Raw genomic sequence first — 22,256 nt, forward strand, 5'->3', positions numbered from 1 at the left:
TTAGAGTTCAACAGTATCTGCTCTGGTGATCTCCAACAATAAGGGAAATCAGACTTGTCTAAACCGGAAGAAATCAAACATTTATCACTTAACTCTTGACCTGGTCTGACTCCTTACATGCTGATGAAACCTTTCTACAGCCCTGTAAAATGCCCTAAACCCATATTACCTAAATGTAATCTAGACAAAAATGAATCAGGTGCCATTCTTACTCTCAAAATCAATGTTGGGTCTATTCACAGAATACAGAAACATTTATATCAATTTGGAACACCTTAGAAACTCTAATTTGTCTTCCAATGAAGACAATATGGTCTAACATTACCAAAAATTAGACCTTTTGAAATTATTCACATAAAATTGTGAAACAGGTCTGATGTGCTATTGAATTTAGGAGTCCCAATTTTCCTGTCATAACCAATAACATTAGTTTCTGCATAAGCCAGCCATGCAAACTGGCACAGACTTAAAACTAAGTTAGAAGAATCAAAATTTACACAGTTAGAACTCAGAATCAAAATTCAAATGATGGTTCAAACCTTCATACTAGTAGCTTTCAGTGCCATACATTTATCACTGACCAGGGTGGCTCTGTTGATTAAAAGGTAACTTTAAGAAATATGTCGGAGTTAGTTAACTTTTTAAGTTAATTTGCATATGTTTATAAATTATATATGAAAATGCTTAACATAAATTAAGTACACCAGATGAATATTCATTGACTCAATTTATAGCTATTATAATTATTGTAAGTATAGAAAAACTTAGCAACATCTACGGGTAACACTACTAATTCCTCAGTTTTTAAGGATGAGAAACATTCTCATCTCTGCTTATAAATGAGCTAAGGAGGTATCCGAAGGCAGGGTAACTTTGTGATACTGGGTTCAAATTATATGGACTTCTGAATACGTTTAAAGAACAGTTTACTAACCTAGGATTAAGACTGTCATTTCATCTATTTGAACAGTAGTTCTCAAACTATCTGTGGTGGTGAGCCAGGTTTTTGATTTCTTCCCCTAACATTTTTATTAAATTATTGTATTATATTATTATTATTTTATTATAATATTTATTATATTATGTATATTATCTTATTAATAAAAATGAAATTAAACAAAAGATATATAAAATAGAAGATGCAAATTTTTATTATTACATTCAGCAGACAAAATCTTATTCAGTCAAATTGCTATATGTGTCTGAGTGCTTACTTTCAATTTTTGGACTTACTCATCATAGACCAGTAACAACTAATAACAAATAGACCAAGTATTGGTCCATGGACCACACTTTGAGTATCAGCGTATTAGAAGATTCCTGCCCTGAATTCACTGATACATGAGAAAGGTATAAAATATAAGTGAAATTAAGGCGCTATTTCAATGTTTAAAACAAACCCTCTATAACAAACCCTCTATAAGCAGGTCTAGAAATACTCAAAACTGTGAAGCAAATTGTTTTCTGTCTCTCTGATCTCTCATTTGGCAACCATTAGCCCCCTCCAGTCTTTCCGTTCCTTTTCTTCCTCCTTATCGTGACTAACATTTGTACACGACTTTCTAGTTATCAAATAAATATGTTTATTATCTCATCTAATTCTCAGAACAAACCTGTGAGATAGGACCTATTTTATACCCTAATTTTTTAAATAAGACGAAAGGTTTAGTGAAGATCAACTGATGACGTGCCTAAAGTCACTCAGGTAATAAAGGGCAAAGGGAAGACTCAAGCTCAGTTCCTTTGATGTTCTTTCCTTTCATGTGTTCCTTTCATCCTTTTATCCATTCATCCCTCTAACCAGCCACCAAATATTTATTGAGAACATATAAGGTGCTAGACATTGTTCTAGGTATTAGGAGTAAAGAAGTGCCATGCTAATGGTGCTTCAATATTCTTCATCTGCCTCTTCTTACATATTAGCCGAGACTTGATGGAACTCCATATTGTCATGGAGCTTATGCTGATGGGGCCTGGAGGGTGAACACGGGAGGTAATAAACAAGATAATTATATGGAATTTATATTCATGATGATTAAGTACTATGGGGTAGCAGCTATATTTTGAAGATATAGCTGACTGGATTCCTAAGAGTTTGGATAAAGCACAGGAGGGAAAGAAAAGGGTTGAGGATAATTCCTCCAGTTTTGGTCCAGTTAACTAGAAAGATGAAGTTACCATTTACTGACATGAGAAAGACTGTGAAAATAGTAAATTGAGGTGAGGGTAGGGTAGAGATCGGGAGCTTAATTTTGAACCTGTTAAATCTCAGATGCTAATGAGGCATCCAAGTAGTAATATCTGGACCAAGAAAATCAGGGAGGAGGCTGAGATTATTTCTATTGCTATTTAGGAGTCGTCAGTATAGGCAGACTATTTAAATGGAATGAAGTCAGCAAAGTAACAAGCATAGATAAAGTCCAAGGACTAAGTCCTGGGGGCATTCTAATGCTTAGAAATTGGAAAGAAGAGGTGGAAGCAGAAAAGGAGACTGAGAAGGACTGGATATTTAGGAGGAAAGCTATTAAGAGTACTGAGTCCTGGAAAACCAATGGAAAAAGTTAAAGGAGGGAACTGTAACAAATACTGCTCATAGGTTGAGTAACATGAGTAATAGAAATTGACCACTGGCTTTGGCAACGTGCAGGTCACTGGAACTTGACCAGAGTAGTCTGATGGGTTGTTTGTGTGGGAGGTGAAGAGTGGGAGTGACAGCTTGATTGGAAAAGATTCAGTAGTGTGTAAAACAATGAGGGGAGGTGACTGAAAGAGGAGAGAGAATAGAAGGAAGTGGGGAGAGGGAGAGAGAGAGGGAGATGGGCAGATAGGGAAAGAAACAGAAAGAGACAGAGAATAGGGAGAGAGGGCATATTAATATATATGAAAGGGAAGAGGAAAAATGAAGACAGGAAATGAAGATAACTCTTTTGAGGAGAGTTTAAATGGGAAGAAAAGAAACAACATAATAACTAGAAGGTAAAAGAAGTGAAAGTGAAAAATAAATTTACAATTGCTACAAAGAGAACATAACACCTAGGAATACAACTTACAAGGGATGTGAAGGACCTCTTCAAGGAGAACTACAAACCACTGCTCAAGGAAATAAGAGAGGGCACAAACAAATGGAAAAACATTCCATGCTCATGGATAGAAGAATCAAAATTGTGAAAATGGTCATACTGCCCAAAGTAATTTATAGATTCAGTGCTATCCCCATCAAGCTACCAACGATTTTCTTCACAGAATTAGAAAAAAACTACATTAAATTTCATATGGAACCAAAAAAAGAGCCCATATAGTCAAGACAATCCTAAGCAAAAAGAACAAAGCTAGAAGCGTCACACTACCTGACTTCAAACTATACTACAAGGCTACAGTAACCAAAACAGCATGGTACTGGTACCAAAACAGACATATAGACTCATGGAACAGAACAGAGGCCTCAGAAATCTGATATTTGACAAACCTGACAAAAACATGCAATGCAGAAAGGATTCCCTATTTAATAAATGGTGTTGGGAAAACTGGCTAGCCATATGCAGAAAACTAAAACTGGACCCCTTCCTTACACCTTATACAAATATTAACGAAAGATAAAATTAAAGACTTAAACAAAAGACCTAAAACCATAAAAACCCTAGAAGAAAATCTAGGCAATACCATTCAGGACATAGACATGGGCAAAGACTTTATGACTAAAACACCAAAAGCAATGGCAACAAAAGCCCAAATTGACAAATGGGATCTAATTAAACTAAAGAGCTTCTGCACAGCAAAAGAAACTATCATCAGAGTGAACAGGCAACCTACAGAATGGGAGAAACTTTTTGCAATCTATCCATCTGACAAAGGGCTAATATCCAGAATCTAGAAGGGACGTAAACAGATTTGCAAGAAAAAAACAATCCCATCAAAAAGTGGGAGAAAGATATGAACAGACATTTCTCAAAAGAAGATATTTATGCAGCCAACAACATACGAAAACAAGCTCATCATCACTGGTCATTACAGAAATGCAAATCAAAACCACAATGAGATACCATCTCATGCCAGTTAGAATGATGATCATTAAAAAGTCAGGAAACAACAGATGCTGGAGAGGATGTGGAGAAATAGGAATGCTTTTACACTGTTAGTGGAAGTGTAAATTAGTTCAACCATTGTGGAAGACAGTGTGGCCATTCCTCAAGGATCTAGAACCAGAAATACCATTTGACCCAGCAATCCCATTACTGCGTATACCCAGAGGATTATAAATCATGCTAGTATAAAGACACATGCCCACGTATGTTTACTGCAGCACTATTCACAATAGCAAAGACATGGAACCAAATCAAATGCCCATCGATGATATACTGGATAAAGAAAATGTGGCACATATATACCATGGAATGCTATGCAGCCATAAAAAAGGATGAGATCATGTCCTTTGCAGGGACATAGAGGAAGCTGGAAAATATCATTCTCAGCAAACTAACACAGGAACATGTTCTCATTCATAAGTGGGAGTTGAACAATGAGAACACATGGACACAGGGAGGGGAACATCACACACCAGGATCTGTTGGGGGGGTGGGGGGAAATGGGAGGAGTAGCATTAAGAGAAATACCTAATGTAGATGGTGTGCTGATGGATGCAGCAAACCACCATGGCACATGTATACCTATGTAACAAACGTGCACATTCTGCACATGTACCCCAGAACTTAAGGTATTATAAAATAAAATTTAGTTAACATTTTAAAAGCTGACATAAAAATTTGGAACATTAATTTAAAATATACAATAATATCACTCACAACAGAAAAAAAAATATGAACTAAAAAATTCAGAATTGTCCAAAAGAGTTCACCAGTGAAATGCCACTTTTATTATTATTATGATGTATGCACTCTGTAAAACACTGCCACCTGTCACTATGTGATGTTTAACTTTTATCCAAGAATGAAGGCCCTTCCAAAGAACACATTTCAATTGCGTATTTATGCTCGCTCTTGGGCTAAAACCATCCTCAAGCATATCAAACAATCCTCAGCTTATGAAATCTCTAAACCAAAGCAAATGAAAGGTGCAACAAAATGTGTGCATGATCCATCAGACAAAAAGCTAGGAAAATTTAACTTTTCATGTTACTTTTGAAACACTATCAGTACATCCTCCAGGGTACTGAAGAATACACTATGACAAGGAATTTTCTTGCCATCCCCCAACCCAGTCTGACATAAGGAAGCACTTGAGACATATCAAGTTCAAATGGCTTAATAAGTTTTGACAAGGAAAATTTTTTTTTGAAGATCTGATTCTTGGTAAGCCAAAAAAATCTTTAAACACTTTTAAAAAGGTATAAAAATCTCAAAAAAGACTGTATCTAACAATTAAGTAAAGCCAAGTTTTGTAGGTCCAATTCAATTTGCAGATAATCACATTTGCTGAAACCAATGGCTATGATAGATCTCCCAGATGGTAGCATTAAGTTACCAGACATAAGAAACTATCTGTCAAAGTACAGGAATGATAGAACTGAAACGATTTACAACTGATACTGAACGAAGGAGAAATAAATTTAGTATCCTTATGAAATCTCAGGAAAATAACATATTAAAAAAATAAGAAATGAATAAATTTGGTAATATTTAAGAGAAGGAAAACAAAGGAATATTCAGATATAAGGTTTTCCATGGAATCAATTAAAATTTTAGATTTTCTGTACTCTTAGGGAAAGATCAAAACTACTCAAATCAATTTCAGCATAAGAGAAAATTTAAAATAATTATTTATAATATTCTTTACAAATCCCTTTTTGTGTCTCTGGTTTTAAAAGAAAAAACTAAATTTAAAATTCTTAAATGAAATGCTTTATGTGACAAAACAATATTATAATAATTTTTGGTTCTATTGAATTACAGTTTCCCTTAGAGCCTTACATGGAAAAAGGCCTGAGCTATAACACAATTTCCCTTTTGCCTTTAATTATTCAAATCACAAAACCTTAATTATATATATTTTTTCAGTTTATTTTCCAAGTAAACTTTGAGTAAAGTTATTCAGCCATTAACACCAATCTCACAACAGCAGGGGTCGCAATGTACTAGTTAAATGTTTCAGGAAACTGAGAAGCAGATTAACTGTTCATATTGCATAGATTTATTAGAGCATGAAAGATTCACAACTCATTGTACTCTAGTGAAAATAATCTATCATTAAATATAAAAAAGATTTTTCTGTTGTGGGGATCCCCAAATTATAATAAAGAAAATCTACCTAAAAGCTGATAGCATTTCTAGTTGAAACAGCATAAAAACCACTTCTGCTAAGTTCTACCATATGCATTAGCTCCACAGAGGTGCTTCTACACCTCTTAAAAAATAAGTAATTTCTATATATGTAATAGGTAATTCTTTAATTCAATCAACTGGAACATATATTAAACATTGAGTTTATTTCCGAAGAAAAAAGCAAACTGACCATTCATGTCTACTGCATATTTTCAAATTCTTTTCTCCACAGTGGAGAAAATGTACCCCAAATACTTTAAATATTTGATTTACAGAAGGTTTCTGCCGTTGAATTTCTTTAAATTTTAATTCCATGTAATCACTCCAGTTATTTACCAAAAAAATCTAAAATAATTTAGATTGTCTACTATTTAACACATTAAAAAATCAACTAAAAATAAAACTTAAAAAAATCCACCAGAAACAGTGATATTTCTGAAGGTTTGAAGAAAAACCACCTCCTCTAGTTCATTACTTTTCATCAAATCAACCAGGAAGATAAAATCAATGAGTACCTAATAACTAGCATAAAAAAGGGAATATAATAAACTACGAAGTGTCCATTGCACATAGAAAAGGTAAATACTCTTTTGTGAACATTTTTGTTTAATTACATATATTAAACAAATTTTTAAATATATATCAAAAATAATATGTAATATATATTGACATACACACATGAATATACATGTATACAAACGTATACACATCACATACACATGTGAGGGTTGGGCTACACTGTAAAATATATATTTAAAATAATATACTTTTTCCACCTTAGGAAAAATATATTTTACTATGGATTGAGGTAAAGAATGTGTGAAAGTCAGTGCTCTAAATAAATTTTTCCTGTCCCTTTCAAATTCATGTCCTTTATAACACAGTTTCCTTACTATATCTTTTGTATAAGCATTGTAGCCAAAGATCACATATGTTAAATGTATCACTGAATTACTCAATTGAGAAGTTTAGCTTATTGTGTTAGGAGTTAATGATTTAATTGTCTACACATGTAACTTATATATTAACAAATGTAAAAATGACCATTCTAGTAATATCAGGAAATCAATTATACACTAAATGCAATTTCTTTGAACATAGCAGAGAGATACAATCCAGCAAAATCAGTTTCTTCAGAGTCAAAAGAAATGTTACAAGGTCCATGCAATAAAACTCAAGAACATTACTAGGAAGAGAACCCTTGGGGAACTCATTTGGAATTCATTTTTTTAAAAATATACAATTCAAGTAAGTTCAGTTGTCAGTTTCCAAGACCGCAAGAGAATAGAAATAGATTATTATAGGAGAGAAAAATTGCTGCTATAGAAATGCTGCTGGTACAGAAGAAATGTGAAGTGACAGCTAAGGCCAGGGGAAAAACAGAAAAATTGTATATAAAAATGAAAAATACATGGCGTTCTGGGGCCATTTAGCAAGGGGAAATCCTTGGGCATGGTAAAAATATTTATGGCCCTGCATAATAAATTATCTTCAGACTTGCAAACTTGAATAAATGACAGTAAGAACAATAATAGCTACACACATATAGCCTTTGAACCTAGGGACTCTGGCTCCAAATCCCATGCTTTTAACCACTACACTATACTGCTTCTCACTAAAATTTAAAATTATATTCAAGATATTAAAGTAAATTTAAGAAAATACTTTAGAAAACAAAGATGTTTGATTTTTAAAAGACCTTCTGCTATAAACTGAATGTCTCTGTTTACCCAAAATTCTTATGTTGAAAGATAATCTTGAATGTGATAATATTTGGGGCTGGGGCCTTTGAGAAGTGGTTACGTCATGAAAGCGGAGCCATCATGTATGCGACTGGTGCCTGTGATAGTCTGTTGGCATGCTGCTAATACAGACATACCCAAGACTGGGTAATTTATAAAGAAATAAAGACTGGGGAGGCCTCACAATCATAACTGAAGGCAAATGAGGAGCAAAGTCGCATCTTACATGGTGGCAGACAAGAAGAGCTTGTGTAGGGGAACTCCCATTTATAAAACCATCAGATATGGTGAGACTTATCAACTACCATGAGAATAGTATGCAGAAAATGCCCCTATGATTCAATTATCACCACCTGGCCCTGCCCTTGCACCGTGGGGATTATCACAATTCAAGGTGAGATTTGGTGGGGACACAGACAAACCATACAGTGCCTTTAGAAAAGACACCTCGAAGAGCTCCATTTCCCCTTTTGCCATGTGAGGCCATGGTGACAAGACAGCTGTCTATGAACCAGTAAGCAGGCCATCCCCAGATCCTGAATCTGTTGGCACCTTGATCTTGAACTTTACAGCTTCCAGAACTGTGAGTAATAAATTTCTGTTGTTTATAAGTCACCCAGTCTATTCCCTTATAGAAACCTGGACGACCTAAGATACCTGTGTATGAAATGATTAAATACCCTTAATAATATAAACCTGGAGAATTTATCAAAAAAGATCCTTTCTAGATATCTAGTTTTTTGGGATCTATGTATTTTTATTTTGATGATAATTTCACATATTTGTAATTTTGTAATGCTGCATTATCTCATTAACTTTTCCCTATTAATACATACTATTATTATCTACATACTGGAGACAAGAAAACTGACATATAGTTTAGGTAATTGCACAATATTACATAATTGGTATCTGATGAAGCCAATATTCAAAGGCATATAGCCTGGGTCCACAATCCTAGCTTTAATCAATGTGCTCTGGGCTACCACAGTTGCCAGACTGACTACGTCCTGTAGGATTTGCTATGATGTGTCAGGATGTACTATTTAAGAGATTCTGGTAATCCTGAAAACCCCAAAATAACTTTCAGGATCATTTTCTTGCTCACCAATGTTCTAGTTCTACTCATTCCAGGCATTTGTCCACTCCCTTGAAGTTAGGCATGGCCATGTGATTTGCTTTTAACAACAGAATGTAAGCAATAAGAATTTGTCACTTCAAAGTGGAAGCCTTTAAGAAAAACATGCAATTCCCCATATCCCTGTTCCTTCACACTTCTCTCTTTCTGTTCCTGGCACTAGCATTCTAATAGTAACAGATTTTATGACTTCTTTTCCTATCATTACCCACATCCAAACAGTAACTATAACATACTCATTTCACCTATGACAAATCCCTTCTGCTCTTTCCTTTTGCCTCATACTGGACATACTAAGTCTTCTCTAAATGAGGTTTTCTTTACTTCTTGTCTTGCCTACTACAACAGGCTAGTGATCTCATCTTCAGACTCTAATGTGAGTCCACCAAATAGAATACATCAGATGAATTTTCCTTTAGCAGATTTCTGACTATAACCTACCTAGCTCAAAAGTCTACAATGATTCCCACCATCAGTTGTAAGTATAAACTGCTTAGCAATGCTTTAAACTTCATAATACCACTAAAAAGCATAAATCCATTTTTCTAAATGTTATCTTTCACTTAGTCATATTCTATGCTCAAGTTGAAATGGCAACTTGTTCCTCCTACTGGGCTACCTCTATCTATACCTTAGGTAATGTTTACTGCTTTATCTTAATTACTTTCTACAGCCTCAATTCCTATTCTTTTATAAATATCACCCTGTGAAAATGACAAATTTTTCAATATCCATTTCAAATGAAACCTTATCTATAAAGTGTCAATATGGGAACATCATCTCTTTTGAATTCCAATATATCTGCAAGTTGAAAAACATTTCTCTATAGTGCTCAGCACTCTGCTTTGCCATGGTAGAGTATCAACATTTTACTGAATTAAATTGTACTGCATATTCAAGAGTAAAATTGTTTTAAAAAATTAACTAGTTTGTCAACAAAAATGTAACACTTTTGAGAAAAGTATTTGTACTCAGAGTAACATAAGTCAGCAACATTTATAGAGTGTCTACTCCATAATGAATGATGCTGTTGATTAGGAAAATAACAGTAGACAACATTTACTAAGAAAATACTATGTGTCAGGTACTTTGCAGGCAATTCCTCACTTGATCTTCAAAAACTCTAAGTTGAATCTAGTTATTATCCTCATTTAAGAGATGAGGAAACTGAGTCACAAAGAGTTTGCATAACTTGCCCAAGGTCACATGGTTAGATGTAAACAGTCACAATTCTAATAAAACAGTCAGACTCAGGAAACTGAGCTCCAAAAGAGATAAAACATTAATTTATATATTGGGTATTATGTCTTATATCCCAAAATTTACTACTTGTCAACAAATTATGAAGTGGGTATCGCATGAGTGATTTCTTAAAAATCTCTTTTAAATCACACATTTTATCATATGTTACAAGGCAATTATTTAATAAAAGTACATGACTAGAAACTGAACAAACCAAATAGACTATGAATTCCTTCAGGCCAATGGGTGTAAATTGTTTATCTTCATACATTGGGAAGCTGACCTAATACGTGACACATAATTATGTCAGATTTATAATAAAGGAAAGGTCACATGAATTAAATTCAAGATCAATCAACTTTACTCTTAAAGTTTTCCTTATTTATCCTCAAATGTCTACAATGCTGTGGTTCTCCAAAACCAATTTTTGAAAGTGCTCCTTAATAGAGTAACTTCTAAAATGTATAATAACACTGTTGTGCAGTATTTGAATATATGGAGAAAGCTGTAAAAAAGAATGAAACTGCAGTACTGAAACAAAGGAACAAAGAGTTAAGATATAAGTAACAATTTGCTTTCTGGTTAAGAAAGGCAATGGCGGCCGGGCGCGGTGGCTCAAGCCTGTAATCCCAGCACTTTGGGAGGCCGAGGCGGGCGGATCACAAGGTCAGGAGATCGAGACCATCCTGGCTAACACAGTGAAACCCCGTCTCTACTAAAAAGTACAAAAAACTAGCCGGGCGAGGTGGCGGGCGCCTGTAGTCCCAGCTACTTGGGAGGCTGAGGCACGAGAATGGCGTGAACCCGGGAGGCGGAGCTTGCAGTGAGCTGAGATCCGGCCACTGCACTCCAGCTCGGGGGACAGAGCGAGACTCCGTCTCAAAAAAAAAAAAAAAAAAAAAAAAAAAAAAAAAAAAAAAAAAAAGAAAGGCAATGGCATTGCAGGTAGAGGAAAAAAGCAGATAAAACAGATAGGCACTTAGGCATAAAAGAGCTTATTTAGCAAACTGCAAGTGTTTCAGTATGGTGATAGTGTAAAGTATATGCTGGGAATTGGCAGGAGCCCATAAAGATGGAAACTGAATAGTCTGTAAAGAGATTTAAATGCCCTACTAAGAAAGTTAGCATTATGTTGACTGCACAATGTTAACTCTTCAATTCACCATCTTGCTGGCAGCCGAAACAAAATAACCTATAAACTGAATTCTCCAATATAGTACTTTCTAAGTCATGCTATACAAAATACCCTTTTTAGAGGCCGAGGTGGGAGGATCACTGGAGCCCAGGAGTTCAAGACCAGCCTGGGTGATATGGTGAGACTCTCTATTAAAAAAAATAATAATAATAACCCTTTTAACTTAATAACAAAAAGTTTCCACAAATTAGCTCATTTTTAAGTAGTATTTTAAAAGTATAGCAGAATATAAGAACGTAAATGATACCTGCTGTTTTTTTCTTTTTTTAAGAAAAATCCTGAAGATAAAATATTTTTTTCCTTACTGCTTCCTTGCTTCCTTATTTTTCCTTGCATCATTACTTTCATTTTGGCTTAGTATGGATAAATGAAGTCAAAGGGTTAAAAGTAGCTATTTTATTTCATTCCATAGCACCATGGAAATCCTGGTACAGATCATTTTTTACTTATTCTGCTTATTTTTACTTATTCTGCTTATTTTTATTATTTAATTTCCAATCAAAGAATACAGACAGAATGCTTTTTGTTCAGGAGGCTTTTCAACACAGAGCTCAATTTTCTAGTGATGTTGGAAATTCCAGGCAACACTGTCATTGATTTTTAAAAAGCATACCTAGGAGTGCAGTGAGCTTGGGAAGCAGTCCAACTTGTACCATCTTATTCCTCAGTCCTGTGTCAAAGGATAGGTTTAGTAAAAGTCGGAGGGTGATATTCAGCAGGTCTTCATGCTCACAAGGTATCATTTTCACCAGTTTTTCAACAATATCCATTTCCACCTAAGTAAAATAATAATACAAATACAGTGAAGTTCTGCTGCAAAATAGGACAAAAATAATATAATTATTTTTTGTTTTTACCATAATGTATACCTATTTTATAATTATATGTTAGTCTTATAGTCCATTTCAATCTGTAAACTTTGCTGAAATCAAACTTTTGAGGAGAAAATATATATGCTACACCATCCCCTCCTTCCCTCATTTAATTGCATCAACTGGAAGACAAATTACATTTGATCCTTGAAAACACTTTGCATTATTGAACACCATCTACTAAGTACCAGGTCCTATACAAAGATCTAATCTTGGCCTTCAAGGATTCCTCAGTATAAAAAGAGAGTAGGCTGGGCATGGTTGCTCACGCCTGTAATCCCAACACTTTGGGAGGCTAAGGCAGGTGGATCACGAGGTCAAGAGACTGAGGCCATCCTGGCCAGCATGGTGAAACCCCATCTCTACTAAAAGTACAAAAATTAGCTGGGCATGGTGGTACGCGCCTGTAGTCCCAGCTACTTGGGAGGCTAAGGCAAGAGAATCACCTGAACCCAGGAGACAGAGGTTGCAGTGAGCCGAGATCACACCACTGCATTCCAGCCTGGTGGCAGAGCGAGACTCCGTCTCAAAAAAAAAAAAGAAGTAGACAAATAGAATGAATAATGAAAATATAGTATGATAAAAACCAAATGAACAAAATGCTCTGAAAACAGCACGGACAGAACTACTAACTCACCTGGAAGAACAGAAGACTTCAAATTGGGAACAAAGCTAAAAAAAACGACTAAGAATTTGTTCTCTGGTTCAGAAAGGCAATGGCAATACAAGTTGAGGAAAAAGTCAGTGGATCGGCATTTAGGAATAAAAGAGCTTGTTAGGGAATTGCAAGTGATTTAGTATAATCATAGAATAAAGTACATGTTGGAGATTGGCAGAAGGCTATAAGACAGATCTACACAAAATCATAAAAGCTTTTAATGCTGTACTAAGAAGATTAACATTATTACACAGGCAGTAAAGTGTCCTGAAAGATTTTAAGTCCAGGGGGTGATGTGGTCAGATTTGTTCCTAGACTAGGAATACTCCTAAAATCCAAAGTCCTAGACACTAACCAAGCACCAACTTGTAAAAGACCTATTTAAAAACAGCAATATCAGAGTCCTTTTCTGTACGGTCAATAAGGTAGATTATTTTCTGTTAACTGACAAATGGAAAAAGAGGTTTAGGATAAGGAAGGCAAAAAAATATTTTAATTTTTGACATTTAATTTGAGATGGTATTCAGTGAATATTTAAAAATCATATAAAACTCAGGAAAGAAGCTAGACTAAAAGTAATAGTTGAAACTTTAGGACAGGGATCAGCCAACTATGGCTAGTGGGCCTATCTGGCCTGCTATCTTTTCATTCAACCTATGAGCTAAGAACGGCTTTTGGCTTTTAATAATTTTAAATGGCTGAAAAAGAAAATCAAATGAAGAATGATATTTCACGACATACAATAATCATATGAAATTCCAATTTCAGTTTTGATAAATAAATATTTACTGGAACAGAGCCATGCTCATTTGTTTACTGACTGTCAATGGCTGCTTTCACGCTACAACTAGAGCAGAGTTAGTAGTGGCAAGAGAGATCATATGGCCTGTAAAACCCACAATATTGACTATCTGACCCTTTGAAGAAAAAGTCTGCTGATCCCTGCTCTAGAAGATCATAAAACTGCATTAAGAGAACTTACTTTATAGTCACAGAGGACAGAACTTATTTAGTAAAAGAAGCCCTGCATTCAGATTTTTCTAAGGTAGCAATCAGAAAACTTTGGTTGTAAAAACATCTCATGTCTTTTAGTTACAAAGCAATGGCAAAAAAGAAAGAAATTTGAAAAAGTATTTATGATTTTTTAATCAAAGGATTTATAATTAATTGTGCTCTACTTTTTCTTTTATTGGAGATCTAAAATATTTATTTATACTACCCATTTCATATCTGTGTTGCAATCTTTCACTGACCTCATAAAAATCACATTAATAACTGAGCCCTTGATACACTTTTTTCCTTTCACTCCATGCCAAGGAATAAACACAATTTTTTTAAAAATTGCTGAAGTGACATATAAACACCTGATTTTTTCCTTCAGACTTATATCTACACTCCACAGCCACACTGTAGTCCTACCCTGGAGCTATTCATTATAGGGTATAATTCTATCGCCAAAGACTTTCAAAAATCAAACACAAAATAAAAGTTGCTTCTTTGAAAATACCAAAGCAATTGAAAAACCACTAATCTAGAAAAAAAAATCAATATCTGAAATAAAACAGAGAAAATCACTTCAGCAAATCACTTCAGCCTTTCAGACAAAGAGATAAAAAGGAAACAGTACCAAAAATTTTATGCCCATACATCTGATCGCATATAAATGAAATAAATTCCCTGAAAGACAAACTACTGAGCTACCCAAGAAGAAATAACCTAAACAGTCTTATATCTATTAAACCAATTTACAGAAAGAAAATCCCAGGCCTATGACTTTTTACTGGTGAAGTCTATTAAACATTTATATAGAAATAATATCAATTCTACACAAACCCTCCCAGAAAAATTAAAGAAGAAGGGATGCTTCCCAACTCATTATATGAGGACACAGTTATTCTAATAATAAAACCAGACCAAGACATTAGGAGAAAAGAAAACAATAGAATAATGCCTCATAAACATAAAAATTCTAAAAAATAATTAGCCAATAAAACTTAGCAATATATATAAATGAGCAATATATCACAACCAAGTAATGTTTATACCCTAAATACAAGACTGGTAAACCTTCAAAAGCCAATCAATGTAACTCACTATATCAACAGTCTAAAGAGAAAAACCCATATGATTATCTCAGTAATAGATACAGGGAGGCATTTCACAAAATTTAACATCCATTCATGATAAAAAGTCTCAGGAAGCAAGATATAGAAGAACTTCCTTAAACTGATAGTAAGTATCTAAAAAACCCTACTGTTAACATCATGCTTAATAGTGAAAGACATTGCTTTCCTCATAAGATCAGTAACAAGGCAAGGATAGCTGCTCACACAATTCCTCCTCAACATCAAACAAGAGGGCATACCCAGTGCAATTTAAGGCAAGAAAAAGAAATAGAAATCATACAGATTAGAAAGGAAGAAACAAAACTTTCTATTTGCAGATAACACAATTATCCACTTAGAAAATCTCCAAAATCTGAGTCAGTACAACTAAAAAGTGAGTTTAGAAAGTCACAGGACATAAGGTCAATATGCAAAATCAATTATATTTCTATATACTATCAACCAAAACCAGGAAATGGGTAATTTTTTAAAACTATCATTTATAATGGTAAAATACTTAAGTATAAATCTAAAAAAATACATGCAAAATATGTATGCTAAACTATAAATGATGGAAGAAATCAAAAAAGACCAAAATAAATAGAAACCTATACCATATTTATGGATTGGAAAAATCTAATATGGTCAATATATTGATCCCCTCAACAGATTCAATGCAATCCCAATGATTTTAAAATGTACATGGAAAAATACAGAATAGAATAACTCTGAAAAAGAATAACAACATTGGTAGCCTCTTACTGCCTGATTTCAATACTTACTATGAGGCTATAGTAATCAAGAGAAAGAGGTATTGATGAAAGTACAAACACATAGATTAATGGAACAGAAAACAGAGTCTAGAAATAGAAGCAAACATATATGGCCAAATTTTCTTTTTTCTATTTTTCTTTTTTTTGAGACGGAGTCTTGCTCTGTCGCCCAGGCTGGAGTGCAGTGGTGCGATCTCGGCTCACTGCAAACTCTGCCTCCTGGGTTCACGCCATTCTCCTGCCTCAGCCTCCCGAGTAGCTGGGATTACAGGTGCCCACCACCACACCCAGCTAATTTTTTGTATTTTTTAGTAGAGATGGGGTTTCACCGTGTTAGTCAGGATGGTCTGGATCTCCTGACCTCGTGATCCATGGAAAGGCAATTTCAATGGATAAAAGCATCCTTTCAACAAAGAGTGCTGGAACAACTAGATAACCATATTAAAAAACATAAATCTTGGTCTATATCATGCACTATATACAAAATTAACTCAAAATGGATATATCATAGACTAAAACGACGATGACAAAAACCTCTATAAAACTTGAAGAAAACACAGGAAAAAATCTTTGTCAACTTGGGTTAGACAAAGATTTCTTAAATATGACACCCATACATACACCACTACATTTTTTTATATGCTGACTTCACGAAAATTAAAAACTTCTGCTTTTCATATGAGAATGAAAAGAAGCCACAGAAAAGTGAAAATACTTGCAAAACATATAACTAATAAACAACTTGTATCCAAATACAGAAAGAATTCTCAAAAGTGAGGAGTAAGAAAATTAAGCAAACTAGGCAACATATATCCTCTCTATTGTTCCTCTGAAAAACTGTCTAAAAGCAAGGCTGGTATTAGTTCACATCAAGAGTAAAATAAACACTTGATTTAAATAAATAATACTACCTCACAAATAGCTCAACCATCTCCTTATTCCTTTTATAAATAAAACTGCCACAAGTTTCAATTGTCACTAAGTATATCAAGTGGTATTTTCCTTTTGAAAAAGCAACAGTGTATACATACACTGGTTGTTATAGCAAAACTTAATTAAAAAAACTTGCAGAGTTTGTTATTAATTTTTTTTTTTTTTGATGGGGTCTTACTCTGTCACCTAGGCTGGAGTGCAACAGCATGATCTCTGCTCACAGCAACCTCCACCTCCTGGGTTCAAGCAATTCTCCTGCTTCAGACTCCTGAGTAGCTGGTATTACAGGTGTGTGCCACCGCATCTGGCTAGTTTTTGCATTTTTAGTAGAGATGGCGTTTCACCATATTGGCCAGGCTGGTCTTGAACTGCTGACTTCAACTGATCCACCTGCCTTGGCCTCCCAAAGTGCTGGGATTACAGGTGTGAGCCACCATGCCCAGCCGGTTATTAATTTGTATTTCTATTGCACAGAATAGAATGTGAAATATGTGCCATTAGACAATCAGATGTTTAAACACTAGACTAGCATTTAACACAGCCTTCTAGTCATGTCTTTTTGGTTGATAAAAACCCAATCCTGAGAGCTAAATTTAATAACTACCTCAATATACAATGCCCTCAGGTCTATTTCTTTCTCTCTTTCTTTCTTTTTTTTTTTTTTGAGACAGAGTCTTGCTCTGTCACCCAGGCTGGAGTGCAGTGGCATGATCTCAGTTCACTGCAACCTCCGCCTCCTGGGTTCAAGTGATTCTCCTGCCTCAGCCTCCCAAAAAGCTGGGATGGCCGACGTGTACCACCAGGTCCAGCTAATTTTTGTATTTTTAGTAGAGATGGGGGTTTCACCATGTTGGCCAGGCTGGTCTCGAACTCCTGACCTCAGATGATCCACATGCCTTGGCCTCCCAAAGTGCTGGGATTACAGGCATTAGTCATCCTGCCCGGCCCTCCTCAAGTCTCTTTCTATAACACAGAACTTATAATTAGTATTTTTATTAAACAGTCTATGTAAAGTGAGGGTTTACCAACAATCTATCAGCAAGTTTGTTTCAGCCTTTAATTATACCTTTCTCAGTGTTTCTGGAAATTAACATTTAAAAACTGCTTATTGTTAATCTTACTAAAAATGTCTTAAAAAAGAAAAAAAGACCTAAACTCTTTTTCCCAGGAGGCAAAGAAGAAGAGTAGGAAGTTCAGTATCTACAGATCTGCTTTCTCAAGCAAATAAATGTCTTTGGTCCTCGCCTACTTCATCTGTGAAATTGGGAGGCTAGATTCACTAAATCTGGCCTTGGATTTAAGGTCCAGTCAAATTCTAAAAATCTTGATTCTACAGATGTCCTTAAATAAAGTGTATTTCTTCCACAATAAAAGGTAAAATCCATATCATCTATAGTAAAAATCTGGCTAATCAAATACTTCTCTTGATCTTAGAAGAATAACAAGCTTTTCGGAACCTCAGTTTTTCCTTCTCAATAAAAAATGAGGTTTAATGAGACAATTTATATCATATATTCTAATTCTATGATCTTCCCAGAAAATAACTTTTAATAATAGTCAAGATCTTTACGATAGAATAAACACATAACTGTATTAGTTAAATCTAACTCTAATACATATATAATAGATACATGCTGATACAAATCCATTTGAATTTTGAAAACTTACTAAAAGTGAACTTAATTTGATCACATAAATAGAAGAATATACTTCAATTTATAGCAAGAGGAAGTAATTATTTAGCCATACTCTAACTACTCAGGACTGTTTATATACTACCATGTTATCATATTCTTCTTAGATATAAGTGAAAACAAAAAATGTGTTTGATTAATCTAAGAATAGTCAATCCCAAAATAATGTCAGGCACATCATGAACATAAATAATATACACTGATAATGAAAATGACAGATACTAAACATATATAGGAAAAATAAAATTTCATATATTCAATAATTATAATTCAAAGTACTTATTAAATCTGATAATTCAAAGTACTTATTAAGTCTCAGGTTTTCAAAGGGCCTGCCATATCATTCACTATAGTATTAGCTACTTCCTAGTTCATTTGATTTTAAAATAAAATAGAGTAGGCAGACATACTATATATTTAGACTATCTAAAGGAGAAGCCACTTTTGCCAGTAATACACAGCCACATAATGATATATAGTTCTAAAAATTATCCTCAATGGAGTTAAGGTCAATGATCCAATAATTTCATTTATAGGAACCTGCTCCAAGAAAATAAGCAGAAATATAGACAAATATGTATGTACAAGTATGTGCAGTGAAGAATTATTTGTAATAGACAAAATTGTAAACAACTCAGTTATCCGAAAACAAGGTAGGTTAATATATGATCTATTGACTATATTATTGTACATAACAAAGACTGTTTAACGACATGGTAAAAAGCAGATGAGAATTTGTATTTTATCTTTATATATTTCTATACTATGTATACTATACACAGGTGAAAATGATATATGCTCAACTTGTATTTCCCAAAGATCATTGCATCAACACAGTAAAATATGGCAAATGAGAGCCTAGTATAATTCAATCAAGAAATAAAGAAGGTATGAACAAAGAGGGTATTAATTAATAAATTAATAAAGAGGGAATTAATACAATGGCACTAGTAATGAAGAAATATTACAGTTTCAAGAGATTTTTAAAAAGCAGAATCAACAGGTTGTGGCTGCCAAGTAGAACAGCAGGTAACAAAGAAGAACTGTAGGTAACAAAGTGGAAGTATGGGTAACAATGAAGAGATCTGGCTAAATTTTAATTCCACAAACTGAAGTCGGAGATGCAGAAGGCAAAATAGCTTACAGTAAAATAACAAGATCAGGTGACTCTGAAATAAAATTTTAAATTTAAACAAACTTTCTATATATTATGTTTAATATGGCAGATCCATTCTATATATTAGACTGATTTTTCTTCAGAAAGCACCAATCATCTGGAATATTGACTAATACGGAATACATTTCTTAATGAAGCAATATCAGTGAGTTATTGCTATTGTAAAATCTTTATTCAGAATTATCTCAGTAGGGGAATAAAGTGTTTAATTTTTATCAAAATATTTTAATTTGAAAATGGCAAACATGAAATATTTCAAGAAAAAGCTTTGTAAGTTACCATATCATTTTTATTCTCCATAAAAATGCTGAGTTTCTTCAAGAATGATACAACTAGAATTAGCAGCTCAAAATTGTCCCGATCAAGGGCCTTCACCAACATGTGAACTATGTTCTTGTTCCTCATTTTCAGCTCGGTACGAGTATCCTCAGCAAGATTCAGAAGCAAATAAAGAGCAACTAGAAAAATAAAATATACGAGAGTTAAAGAATTAGTAAACTGAATCAACAATTTAGAAAATCATTTGTACTCACCAAGGCAACAGAGATAGCCCTAAAATGTTAATTATTTTGAAAATTTTAACTGGTTAGTAATTGGTTAATTAAAAACCATTTATTGTTACTGAATGGGATATATATGTGTGTGTGTGTGTGTGTATGTTATTTAAAACAAAACATATATATAAAAAATAATTCATACAATGCTGAGAAGGACACAATAACCAAAATAAAACAACGATTCCTGTCCTCTTGGAGCTTAGAGTTTAATAGAAATCAAATGGCAACTAAAGGTAGATAAGTCAGGAAAAAATAACGCAGAGAGGGGAAAATAGTTTTTATACATATAGAAAACAAGATAACATATTATAAAACTTTAACAACTAAAGTCTGCTGTGTTAAAAAGTGCAATAATCCAAAATATACATTATAGCTACAGCTAAATTTGAGCCTACTAAAATCGACTTTTCATATGCAAACTGATTTTCTGTTAGTCACGGTAAGACCTTATGAAATTCAGTAATACAATTATTGCACTAGACAGAGTTGAAGCCACTGTTTGCTAGTTTTAAGCAAAATTTCTTTTGGACTTATATAATAAAAATGCTTAGGTTCTCAAAGGAAACATTCTCTTTTTATAGTGAAAACGATATTAACAGGTAATGTCTTCCATTTTTCCTTGATTGACAGGGAGCTTCAGAGTTCAATTTCTGTAAGAATTATATAGGCTTTTATGTTCAATACAGTCTTTTTGCTCTCTTGTGGCCTCACTGTTTTAGTGTTTCACTTCATGTATTCCTGCCAGCTACCTCTAAATGCTTATGAAAAGAAGAAATACATGCATATGCATATACATAAGTAGATAAATATAAAATTTATTTATTTATTTATTTATTTATTTATTTATTTATTTTGAGACGGAGTCTCGCTCTGTCGCCCAGGCTGGAGCGCAGTGGCCGGATCTCAGCTCACTGCAAGCTCCGTCTCCCGGGTTTACGCCATTCTCCTGCCTCAGCCTCCCGAGTAGTCCCAGCTAGGCGCCCAATAGGCGCCCACCACCTCGCCCGGCTAGTTTTTTGTATGTTTTTAGTAGAGACGGGGTTTCACCGTGTTAGCCAGGATGGTCTCGATCTCCTGACCTCGTGACCCGCCCGTCTCGGCCTCCCAAAGTGCTGGGATTACAGGCTTGAGCCACCGCGCCCGGCCAAAATTTATTTATTTAACAAATATTAGAGATGGAGGGTGGAAGGCCAAAAATACCTATTGTATGCCAGGCCTGTTGATGTATAAAGCGTATTTAAATTCTAAAACAGTTTTATGAAGAAAGAAGTATAAAAATTTTACAGATGGGAAACCCCTGATTCAAAGAAATTAAATAACTTTCCCTACCATACAGCTAGAAAGTGGTAGTGCTAAATTGAAATTCAAGCCTATCGGATCCAAAGCTCACACATTTACACTATTACATTATGCTGACTTTCTATACGAGGCACTGTCAAAAGCTTTTAGAATTACATTGAAAAAACAAACAGGCTTCTCTTTACAGCCAAGATAGATATAGTAGGTTGAATATTGTCCTCCAAAAATTTATGTTCACCCACAAACCTCAGGATGTGCTTCATTTGGAAATAGGGTCTTTACAGATGTAACTGGTTATGGTGAGGTAATAATGGATTAGGGTAGACTGTGAATCCAATGAGTGGTGTCTTAAGAAGAGGAGGAGATGACATAACAGAGACCGATAGATTGGGAAGAAGGCTATATGAAGACAAAGGCAGAGCCTGGAGTGATGTAGCTAAAAGCCAAGAAGCACCAAGGATTGCTGGGACCCACCAAAAGCTAGAAAGAGACAGGAGAAGATTCTTTTCCAGAGCCTTCAGAGAGAACATGGGCCTGATGATACCTTGATTTTGGCCTTCCACCCTCCAGAGCTATGACAGAATAAATTTCTGTTG

The 22,256-nt window shown here is 34.4% G+C and overlaps 1 protein-coding gene across 5 annotated transcripts in view; it reads right to left on the reverse strand.

Annotated features, from left to right (window-relative positions):
• KIFAP3 (kinesin associated protein 3) overlaps positions 1-22,256 on the reverse strand; it is a 170,061-nt gene that overhangs the window by 87,698 nt on the left and 60,107 nt on the right. For all 5 annotated transcript variants that reach the window (XM_033195193.1, XM_033195195.1, XM_033195194.1 and 2 more), the window contains exons 9-10: positions 20,084-20,262; positions 12,206-12,368 (exon numbers count right to left, since the gene is read on the reverse strand). In XM_033195193.1, coding sequence (XP_033051084.1) covers positions 12,206-12,368; positions 20,084-20,262 — 342 coding nt within the window. The remainder of the gene's footprint in view (positions 1-12,205; positions 12,369-20,083; positions 20,263-22,256) is intronic.

This window comes from Trachypithecus francoisi, unplaced genomic scaffold (assembly GCF_009764315.1).
Source record: "Trachypithecus francoisi isolate TF-2019V2 unplaced genomic scaffold, Tfra_2.0 Lachesis_group5, whole genome shotgun sequence".
Lineage (NCBI taxonomy): Eukaryota > Metazoa > Chordata > Mammalia > Primates > Cercopithecidae > Trachypithecus > Trachypithecus francoisi.